This window comes from Vicia villosa, linkage group LG3 (assembly GCF_029867415.1).
Source record: "Vicia villosa cultivar HV-30 ecotype Madison, WI linkage group LG3, Vvil1.0, whole genome shotgun sequence".
NCBI lineage: Eukaryota > Viridiplantae > Streptophyta > Magnoliopsida > Fabales > Fabaceae > Vicia > Vicia villosa.
This window is the reverse complement of record NC_081182.1, coordinates 51835750-51847460: the sequence shown is the minus strand read 5'-3', so window position 1 is coordinate 51847460 and position 11711 is coordinate 51835750. Positions and strand designations below refer to the sequence as shown.

The 11711-nt window shown below is 31.0% G+C and overlaps 1 protein-coding gene across 1 annotated transcript; it reads right to left on the bottom strand.

The window, feature by feature from the left end:
- Nucleotides 1–6057: 6057 nt before the first annotated feature.
- Nucleotides 6058–11711, bottom strand: LOC131661403 (auxilin-related protein 1). Its single transcript, XM_058930940.1, has 9 exons — nucleotides 10803–11711; nucleotides 9460–9674; nucleotides 9112–9362; nucleotides 8731–8866; nucleotides 8550–8644; nucleotides 8165–8230; nucleotides 7942–8031; nucleotides 7023–7199; nucleotides 6058–6709 (listed from the first exon to the last, which is right to left on the bottom strand). The coding sequence occupies exons 1-9, from the start codon at nucleotides 11348–11350 to the stop codon at nucleotides 6671–6673; spliced, it is 1617 nt and encodes a 538-aa protein (XP_058786923.1). The 5' UTR covers nucleotides 11351–11711; the 3' UTR covers nucleotides 6058–6670.

The window sequence follows — 11711 nt, the reverse complement described above, 5'->3', positions numbered from 1 at the left end:
GTTGGTCCATCTTAGAATTGTGGTGTCTTGACCCTTGGTGAAAATGAAAGAATTTGCAGTTAGTGTGGTGATTATGCCATCCCTTTCTATGAGTGCGTATTCTCGATCCTGAGTCTTCGAATTCCCTTCAATGACTTTGAAATGGAAGTCCTTAAACACCTCATGGTTTCTCTGCCGCAGCTTCATCCTGCAAGTTGGTCGTATGTAAAAGTCTTCCAATATTTGTGTGAATATTTAAATGCGACGGTCGAGAAAATAATTTTAGAGGACCTCCTCTTGAGCCTGAAAAGAGAAATCTCTAGACTCATAGATATTTGATGACAAGCGTCCAAAATCTAGAGCCCTCGTTGGTGTCATTTGACATTTAAGATAGAAGTAAAAAGTAGCAACACGGTAAGGCAATCATGAGGAAAAATATTTTGAGATGAAGAAAAAAGGAAGGAGGGTACCTTTTTATAACCATCTTGCAATTGATTAGATTAAATTCAAAAATCATCAATGCTAATTGATCTTCCACCAGAGTTGATCGAAAATTGATTTATCAATTTAAATTTGTTAATATTTCCGTCCTTTTATTTGATTAAAATCTTATCTTAATTGATTAGATCATCAGTATTGATTGATTTGCCGTTAAAATTGGTTGATTTCCAATTCACCTTATAGGTTGGTTACATATTTGAGATTCTAATCGATTAGATTTTGTACTTAATTGATTAAATGGCGCCAAATTTAAAAGATAAATAGTCTTAATCAATTATTGTTAGGTTTAATAAATTAAAAGACACAAATTTTCATTTCCTTTATTCTTTTGGGTAGGAAAGAGCTTTAAAGTTCAAATTACTTTTGAAACCTCCCCTTGTTTGTTTCTTAACTCTTTTTTCAAAACTTCATTTGTAACAAATAACTATAATCGATTAACGGTTGTTTAAACTTGTTAATTCGTTAGACTGGTGATCCAATTGTAGCACAGACGCTGGGTTTTAAATGGGGCAATTGAAGAGATTCTACAACTCATTTCACAATGATATTTTATTGAAAGTAATTAGTTGGATAAATATGATACTCAAACTCGTGTGAGTATCCATCCAATGTGATACTCATGTGATTATCCATCGTGTATTCATGAATTTTAAAATATCCATGTATTTTCATAGACACTACTAAACTCCGTTTTTTTATAAATCATTTTGAATTTTTCGCACCTAGTTCCTCCGTCCTAAATTACTTTTTGAATATTTCACACGAATTGAGTAACTTAATCATTAGTACTATATTAGAAAGACAGATTATATACTCCCTTCGTCTTATAATAAATGATTTGGTTAACCATTTCACACTTATTAAAAAATATGGATAACGAAATAATATTTCTACTAAAGTGACAATTATCATGTATTAGAATTTGACGAAAATAGTAATGATTAAATGGTACAAATGGAAAGAAAAAAAGAAATTAATTTATTGAAATTGATCATTCATTTTAAGACATTTTTTATTTCAAATAGATCACTAATTGTGATTTGTGATATAGAAAGAATATGACTTTACAATAATCTCCCTCATAATTATAATTATACATGAAATAAAATTAAAAAGTTATTAAGAATATTTAAAAAAAAAATTTATGTTACAATATGACTTATAATTTAAGACAATTTTCTTTTCAAAACATCTTTTAATTTTGGAACAAATAGAGTATTAGAAAAAACAATCATCGTTAAATCAAAAAGAAAAATTATTAAGAATTTTATAATATTATCCTTTGTTAATGGCAAGATAGGATAAATTTAAATAATTGAAAGAAAATATGACAATAAATACTTAAGGATAATAGAAAAAATAAACAACTTATACTAGATTCAATAAAATAAAAATAATAATAATAATAATAATAATAATAATAATAATAATAATAATAATAATAATAATAATAATAATAATAATAATAATAATAATAATAATAATCATCTATAACTTTATATCTATAACTTTATATAAAGAGAATAGAGGCATTTGGTCTGGCCTATTTTCTTTACCAATTTACCCTTTAACATATAATTAATTAATTTTAATAAATACAATAATTTGGTGCAGTTTTTTTTTTAAATATCAGTTGAAATCGATAATATGGCCTAGCCTATGTAGACTTTGTTTAGGAACAGGCCTAGCCTTTTTAACTATATAGGCTTATAAAAAAAGTCTAAGCCTTCTCTATTTAAAATAAAATATATGGCCAGACCTGAGCCTACATAGGCTAACCTGAAGGTCCCTATTATCGGCCTGGTCTATTTTCAAGATTAACTTAAACCATGCCTATGTTTTTAAAAAAACTTGTACCATGGTCTATTTGGTCTGGCCTTCTCTTTCAATAGTTGAAATCGATTCAGCGAAATCAGTTGTACAATCTCTCGTTAGGGTTTGTATATTAGTTGCAATTGATTTGTGGAAATTGGTTGTACCATCTCTTCTTAGGGTTTGTATATTAGTTGAACACTTGCACGATTCAGCGAAATTGGTTGTACCATCTCTTCTTAGGGTTTGTATATTAGTTGAACACTTGCAAGTTTATATAACTACCAAAGTTAGTTTTTCCAACTTTTTTTATATAATACTGGGAAGGTGTAACTGCATGATTTAAAATCGATCGAAAATGACTAAATACGTTTTACAATGTTGGTGACAAGAATATAAAATGCTATCTCTTTTTTCAACCTCTACCACTATTTTGCTCTCCTTTATTAATGTTTACTTTTTGGCAAATTCTCTTTGGCAAATGAAAGTTCACAGAGAAATTAAGTTGGGTGATTTCACCCCTCATTTATTTGCTTTTATCATCATAAAAAAATCATCATGAGAAGACAATTGTGAGAGAGAATAGAATACGATTGAATTGAATATTATGATTGTTGTGAATAGTAACTAATAGTCATAATGATTGTTGTGAATAGTAACTAATAGTCATAATGAAACAAATAAGAATTGATATCGTATTTTTATTGGGTCTGATTTGCTTTGTTAAATGAAGATTTTTTTATTGTGCAGAAGTACTATGAGAAACTTTCAAGGAAGGCACTTGCAAAACCAAGAAGCCCATAAAAAAAATTAAGAAAACCAAGTTATATGTTGCGATAGATGGAATTTGATTGTCAATTTTTTTTTATCAGTAGTCAATTATGTTTATTTGATTAGAAAAAACTAACTTCTTCGCCATTTACTTAAAAGACCCCAATCATTAGACAGCTTCTATAGTGATAAATTAATTTTATGTTAGTCTCGAAAAAAAACATGTTTTTTAATTTATTTATACCCTTATTTTATTTTATAATTTACTTAATAACTTCCATAAAACTCATTATTATTAACTTCTACAAAATTAATTATTTGTTTCAATATTAACTTTCTTTAATTTGGCACTGCAATACTCTATTAAAAGTTCTAAATATCATTAAGTAAACTTTCATAATGTTGGTATATATAATTTCATTCTTTATTTTATTTGTTATTCTCTCCTTCTCACAATAGATGTTTTCTTTGAGATTTTCACATTTTTTTAAAAAATAATTAATTATGTTGATTTCAATGATAAAATGAGTCTCATTTACTAAAATAACCTTATTAATAATAGATAGTGAAGTATTTATATAAATTAAAATATAATAAATAAGAGTATGTTATTGGAAAGAACTAATAAATGACACATTGATATTCTAAATGGACAAATAATTTGAGACAAATAAAAATAGAAAAGAGAACACATATTGTGAAATGGAGGGAATACTATTTTATTCTGTCTTTCAATGTTTTGTTTTATTTTTACATCATTTATAATACTTTAATGTTTCATATCTGACAAATTAAGATTCATATTGAATGAAGATATTTCTATATTATTTAAGGTATTCAAATAAATAAAAAAGTCTATATTTCCATTTATAATTGAAAAGGGGTAACCTTCTATTTTGGCTTAGCATGAGTGATTATGGAGGGGTGGAAATAGGCTGTGCCGAGATAGGCTTTGCCAAGCCTGAGTCTGTCAAAAAAACTGAAGCCTAAGTCTGGGCTGTATAGCCTGTCATAGGCTTATTTTTAGGCTTCAGTCTGGCCTTTTCGAAGGCCTGGTTAGCCTGTTAGCCTACATAAAAGCCTATTTATTTTAGACATATGTAAATAAGCATTTAAAATAATGTTTAAATAGACTAACTAACTAAAAAAAGCAAGAAACTAAAAATTTGCTTGCATTGACTTATTTTAAGTTACCTATTAACATTAATTCTGCGAGACTATTTGTTTAAGAGAACTTATGAAAACAATTTTCATGACATGTTTTCATCTTGTTTTCACAAGGTCTTCAAGATAAACAAGTTTTATTTATGTATTTTAATTCAAAATACAAAACATAACATAATGATGATAAAAAAATTATTCATATTTATTTAAATAGGCCGGCCTGTTAGGCTTAAAAGACTTTGTTTAGGAACCTGAGGCCTAGCCTTTTTAACTATATAGGCTTATAAAAAAAGTCTAGGCCTTCTCTATTTAAAATAAAATATATGGCCAGACCTGAGCCTACATAGGCTAACCTGAAGGTCCCTATTATCGGCCTGGTCTATTTTCAAGATTAACTTAAACCATGCCTATGTTTTTTCATAAAAAGTATTGTTCTACCGTTCACTTTGGTAGCATTGATATAAATAAATAGAAAATTATCAATATTTAATAAGTTTGTGAATAAAAAAATAAAGAAGAATACATGTATGTTATTAGTATTAGCAGTGTGCCACAAGAGTAAAAATCTTCTCCTCTTTCTTCTTTCTTTCCCTCTCTCAATGAGAGAGAGTTTCTTCTTTCTTTCTTTCGCTCTTTCAATGAGAGAGATAAAAAACATGATACTTAAATAATATTTTTTATTTCTATTTTTAATAATTCTGTTTAAATAAAGTTTAATTATTTTTAACTATGTTTAAATAAAGTTTAATTATTTTTATTATCTCAATTTACTCTTTTATCATTTTATTTTTATTTTTAATAACTATGTTTAAATAATGTTTCTTTTAAATAGACATATGCTAAAAACATAATAAACATTTGTGAAATTAAAAAAAAAAACGAAACGAAGAGCACAGGAGTTAAGTGAGTTTAGAAAAATATATTTTAGTTTAAACACATTTGGTAATTAAAAATAATTGTGTGTAATTAACTCATCTTTAATATCTATTTATTTAGTTCATTTTCAAGTGATGTTATTATATAATTCATCTATTTTATTTTTAATTTCCATCACAAAATTTATTTAATAAATATTTTTAATTTAGATCAAAATTACATAAAAAAAAATATGTTTGTGTTTTGATGTTGTGGACGTGAATATTAACATCGTGGCATATCAATATGAGATGCAAAATCAACAAATATAGTTATACTACATAAAAATACATATCACAATTTTTTTTCTAAAAAATATAAGATAAATTAAATTCAAAATAAATAAAAAAACAATAATTTATAATTTGCTGTTGTGCCCATTAAAAAAGCGGATAAACGGGCACGAGAGTGCTCCTTTAAACGCTAGTAATAATAATAATAATTTTATCTTTCACAAAAATAATAATAATAATAATAATAATAATAATAATTTTAAATTCAACAAAATAATATTTAAATAATTTTGACAATCATTAACCGATACAGATATCAACGGATAAGATATTATCAAATCCATATTCATATCTATAAATTAATGAATATTTAAATATTCATTAAATCTGTATTAACAAATATTTAAATATCCATCAATTTTACTGAACTTGACAGATTTCATCCGAAGATAGCCACAAAAGATTGTTTTTTTCCCTCCCTGAAAGTGATACAGTGGCAGGTATTACCAATGTGATCTTAAATTGTTGAAAACATTTGTCTTGAATTCAGTCTCTTATGTTAGAAGTTATATACAGAGCTTGCTAAAGAGCATTTTTTTGGTCAAAAGAGAGCTTGTCTTTGTTCTTTTCCCTTTGGCTTTCTTAGTATATAGCTATAGCTATTTGAATTTCAAAAATAAAATAAAATAAAACGATGGCATTCATTTGACATAACTCGCTAATTCAAATAAAACATCAACCTAAAAGACTCCTATTCGTAAAAAATAAACCTAACTACAAGTATATAATTGAATTATCCTCATTCCCGAATGCAACTTGGCATTTTCCGTCAAAAAATAAATAAATGTATGTTTAGATAAGCAGTGAGCTCATCAAAATCACAGCACCAGCATAGTTTTGTTGATATTCAAAAGTCTAGTTTATGCTAAAATTGCGGCTTATCATGATTCTTTCAATCTCACCGCCAATCCAAACATACACCAACCTTCACGATTTGATCAGGCTGACTGAAATATAAGTTGCCGGTCTAAACTGTTAAATAACATAATGTACTATGATAACTTACATTAGAGCATTCAACATCATTAGGACAACGAATATGCAGCCAAATGACACCATGTAATATATATGTGCGGCGTAATAATCTTTAACTGCACAAGAAAAACATGTATCGGGCATCACCGAGGCAAGTGAAAGCCCCAAACCAATGCGCTGAACGTCATTGATGGATCCATTGACTAACGGTGACCTCAGGTGACAGATTTAGGAAGAGGCGATAACCTCAAGTGACAGATTTAGGAAAGCTCTTCTGCGTTAAACTTAGTCCAAGCTTCCTGTTTCAAGATCAGAAAGAATAGAATTATATAAAAGGCGCGCCCAGGTATATTATATATCAATTAAAAATGTGAGACAAGTTGAATATTTTCCTCATAAAAAATTGATTGAGCAGTAGAAGGGGAGAGTTATATGCTCAGATAAATGGTGGTGACTAGTGTAAATCAAGCTAGCAGTAGCTCAATAGAACTATATGCAGTATTGCGTAACTGTGGCTCAGAATTGTGACATTTACGAAAAGGGATAAATAAAAAGTGCGAAATTCTAGCTAAAAGCATAGCAATTTTTCAGAATTACTATAGGACAAGGTACCTTAAGGATGTCAAAAACCTTCTCTGCGGTATATTTTTGTTCAAGATTAGCACCTTTCTGTTGGACTTTATCAGGGTGAATACATAATGTGGCTTTTCTATACACTTTTTTCACTGAAGTAGAAGTGATCATGTCTGTCAAAGACACTGGTTGCCACCCACAATCTGCCGATAGAACCTGAATATAAATTCAAAGGTAAGAAGTGTGAAATAAAACAAATATTTCAGGATATGGAAGAAAAAAAATATTACTATTTATCAGAGGCAACAAAAGACACGTGAGAAGGTACACTATCTTCATGTTAAATGAGATATTGGTAATGACTGAGGAGAGATTTATCAAGGAAAAAGCACCCAGTAAACAAAAAATAAATTGCACGATAGCACAATCAAAGGTACATTTATTTTTGAGAAGTTATTAATAATTCTCACCCCCTTAACAGAAGAAATGTATGGCTGGAATTGGCGAGCAAGAATAAAACTTAATGTAGCTTTCAGTCAACAACTCAATCAACATATTCCTTTATTCTACCATGTAGGTTTACAAAATTGCATACGATTTAAACACAAATACGATTAACAACTCACACAACACATCAATTGAAAATAAAGTTTCTTCCAAATAATTCCATTTATATATGTTATATTATATCTTCATTTTCCATTTCTTAAATATTTTATACTGGATTTTAAAGTTCTGGCCAAGCATTCAAAGTGAAAGCTATTCAGAGCCTAGGTTTCAAATGCATATCTGTCACATAGAAAACAAAACCTGATGTTTCTATTTCCTTTTCAATAAAACCCTAATACATTATGATGATAAGAATCCAAATCAGACTACAGGGTTAAATTGGTCAATGCAAGAGCCTGAAGTGAAATTAAGTATTAACAATTATAACAATAATGATAAGAAACCATACATTTTGCAATGATGACAGCAATGCCCGCATATTGCCTTCTTTCCCTGCAGCCCACCTCTTTATCTGAACATCCACAGTGTCGGCTATTCGCTGCAAATTAAAATCAAATGCCGCACTAAGAAATCTGACAAATATACAAAATTTAAAAAGAACTCGGGAAATTATAATTAGATTATCCTTGGAAATAAATCGTGATCCAAATAAGAACACTACAAAAGCTTACACGTCTCTCTTCTTGCTCCCTCTTAGATTGAAGGTCACGCTGGTTCATATCAGCCACTGCTTTCAGCTGGAACCATGACAGTCAAAAGAGCAAAATTATCCCATGAGAAATAATGTAAATATAAATTTGTAATGCCAGTGTCCAGAATAACCTATTAAGGTAACATGTGCTTCGAGTTCAAGATTAAAGATGAATTAGCTAAAATTTCTTATGTCGAGTCTTTGTATAGATCATTAAGCTTAAAATTCATCATTCCAATCATTTAGAAAATTAAGTATCACAACAACAACAAAATTGTTGATAGAAATATGACATTCAAATTGCAATAATGAGTCCCCATCCCTTAATAATAGAAATTCGGATGATCAAGCAAGATAATACACACCGCTCGCTCTTGTGTTCTCTGATGACGTCCCAATCTTGCTTTTCTCCTTTCTTCAGTTTCACCTTCCATTTCCTCAAATTCCGATGACGGGGAAGCTTTTGCAACAAAAAGAAAACAAAATGATAGGTTGACAATGAAATCACTTCACTATAATAGAAATCGGTAAATATAAACCGCTTACCGCCAAATATCAATGACAAGTCATCAAAAGATGTTGTGGGTGAAGATTTCTTTGCATTGGCTGGGGATCGTGATGGCACTCTTTGAGATCCATCATGTTTTTCTTTATTGTTTACTTGGCGATCGAACATATGATCCTATACAGTGCATCGGCCAAAAAATGGAATATACTCATATAATGTGGCAATATCTTTGATATTATTATATGGAGATTGCTAACAAGTTCCCTTAGGACATTGTTTAAGAAATCAAAAGAAATAAGTTTATTACATTGAGAAATGTTCAACTTGTATTTTCAAGTTAAACTTTCCCTTTATGGACTTCATAACCAATGTCTTTAGAGCACTCGTTAACAAGACCTTGTTATATTTTTAACTTTTACCATAGTTGTTGTCCTTGACTTTGGTACACTGTTTGATCGAGACCCCATGCTGAAAAAGGATTCAAGATCATCCGCACCATTTGATTGATTCACTTTTGTAGCTGGAGATTCTTTATCTTTGTTTATCTTAGCCGCTGAGTTTTGCTTAATCTCACCAGTGTTGGTATTTGCCCGTCTATTTGCATTACTCTGCACCCGGCCCATGGCAAAGTTCTCAAGCTCATCTATTGATGATATATTTGAGTTGTTAACTGCATCAAAAAATGATATCAGAAGAACGCATAGAGTCAGTAATAAAAAATATGACTTTTCACCTCTTCTAGCTCGAGTATTTGAAAGAATCTTTACATGAGTTTGAAGCATTCCCTGATGGTGGAGGCCTCAATAATGGGGAGGGACTGGAGCTGCCACTTGTAGCTTTAGAACTATTCTTACTCATTTGTTCTAATGAGTCCAGGAATGATCCTGAAGATGATGTGCTTAAAGTTTCAAATACTAAAAATGGATCATCATGAGATGTGGCGGTTGGTTTGGGAGGAAGTTTTGTCTCAATGCTTGCTTTCCTAGAAAAAGAAAAAACACATTAAGTTACATTGATACAATGGAGAAGGATGGCAACTATCAATAAAAAGGTAAGAAAAATGTATGCTGTTGTTTTAAATTCAATCAATAAACTACTTAAAGCAACTGTAGATAGAAAAATATGCCATTGCACTTAGAAATAAAGTAGAAAGAATGACCAAAGATACTCCTGAATAATATTAACATCAAGAAGCATGCATCGGTAGCTTCAAATATACCTTACTAGGAACGATTACTGGATCCAAGTTCAGAATCATCTGAATTTCTAAACACATTCAGAAAGAGGACACAGAGATTGGGTATTCAAATTAAGCATGGCTGGAAACATGAAGAAGGAAAAAACCAGCACCAAATTAATAATTAACCTAGATCTAAATTTGTCTGTTGACATCATACACAGCAGAGTGCATCTCAAATGTTCCTGTTCAAATCATGAGAATATAAACAAGATCAAAGTATTTGCGGCATCTACGATGCATCTTAAGAGGGTAGTACTCAATGCCCATATCCAACTTACACAATGGATTTGTTTTTCTCTAACACCATCTAAAGCTTGCTATGAGAATGTAAGATTGTCAGTGGTTAACTGTCAGTATATATGTACACCCTTGCCAAAACTTGAACCATGTATCTCCAATTCCTTTTAACCCTTAACTCAACAATTTCAAGCCAGACGAGCTACCCTCCCACCCGTACAGAGTACTGTATCTGTATGCAGATAAGTTCATCACTAAAAACTTATATCATCATAATTTCTTGCTTTTCCCACTTAGTGGGATAATGCTTGGATATTGTTGTTGTATCATAATTCCTTGCTTTTTCAACAGGTATAGAATTCTTGTGTGATTGCAAAAATAAAAACGAGTTAAAACTTAAAAGTAGTTTAGTTGAGTAAAACAGGTAAATTTACTTCACATTAATTCCGGAATTTATGAATGTGTTAGAGCTAGTCCTTAAATTCATAAAACAGATATCATGCTAGTCCTTTAACCTAGTCAACCATACATTCCAGAAAGACTAACATCATTCAAATCATCATAAATTCTAGAAAAAACTCTCAATATAAAAAGAACAAAAGCAATCAGAAACTGAAGACAAAAATTCCATACCCATTATTGGAAACGCTGCCACCACCACCAAACCCCGCCATCAAATCATCAAAATCATGCGATTTATTCATGGAACTTCTACTGCCCGTCGCATGCAATCCACCAATCTTACCAAGCAAATCATCAACACCAACACTTTTTTCATTCCCTCCACCGAATATATCATCCACATAAACCTGCGACGACGAAGAAGTCGAAACCGACTGACTCAAACCACCGAACATCAGATCATCGTCAAGGGTAACACCCTTGCCGACATTCGATCTGGCGTTTCCGTTTCCATTTCCACCAAAGATCTCGTCAATGCCATTGTCAAAACCACCCGAACGCTGCGTTTTGTTACCGTTGAAAACACCGTAATCAAAATCGAAAGATGGATATTGAGGAGATCCGGATCCGGATCCGTTTTGTGGCGAACGGGATCCGAATGAGCGGGAGGAGGAATTGGCGGCGGGTGTCGGTGTGGATCGTTTGGAGGAAGCCATTGGAGCTGATTTACCTTGCGGCTTCAAGCCGAAGCGTTCGGTTAATACGCCGAATTCGTCCATGGTTGGATTGAGGATACGAAAAAATTGATAGAATGAAAATTGGAAATGAATAAATGAAATAGATGAGATTGTGAGGAAATGATAATTGAAATGAAAGAATGAATTGAGGTGAAAAAATGTATGGGGTTTAGTGTTGTGGCGGGAATCGTGTGGAAAGGAAAGAGTCAGTTAGGGAAATATGGGATGAAAGGTTGATAAGGATCCTTATCTATTTGTGTATCAGAGAGAGAGAAGAGAGAGGCTTTCTTTCTTCTTCACTACTCCGCTTGGTGGTTGCGGTGCTGGTTTTCTTTCTGTCACGCACTGGAATGGTAGTGACCAAGCACGCACAGTCCAGCGCGGTTATTGCTTCCATATAATT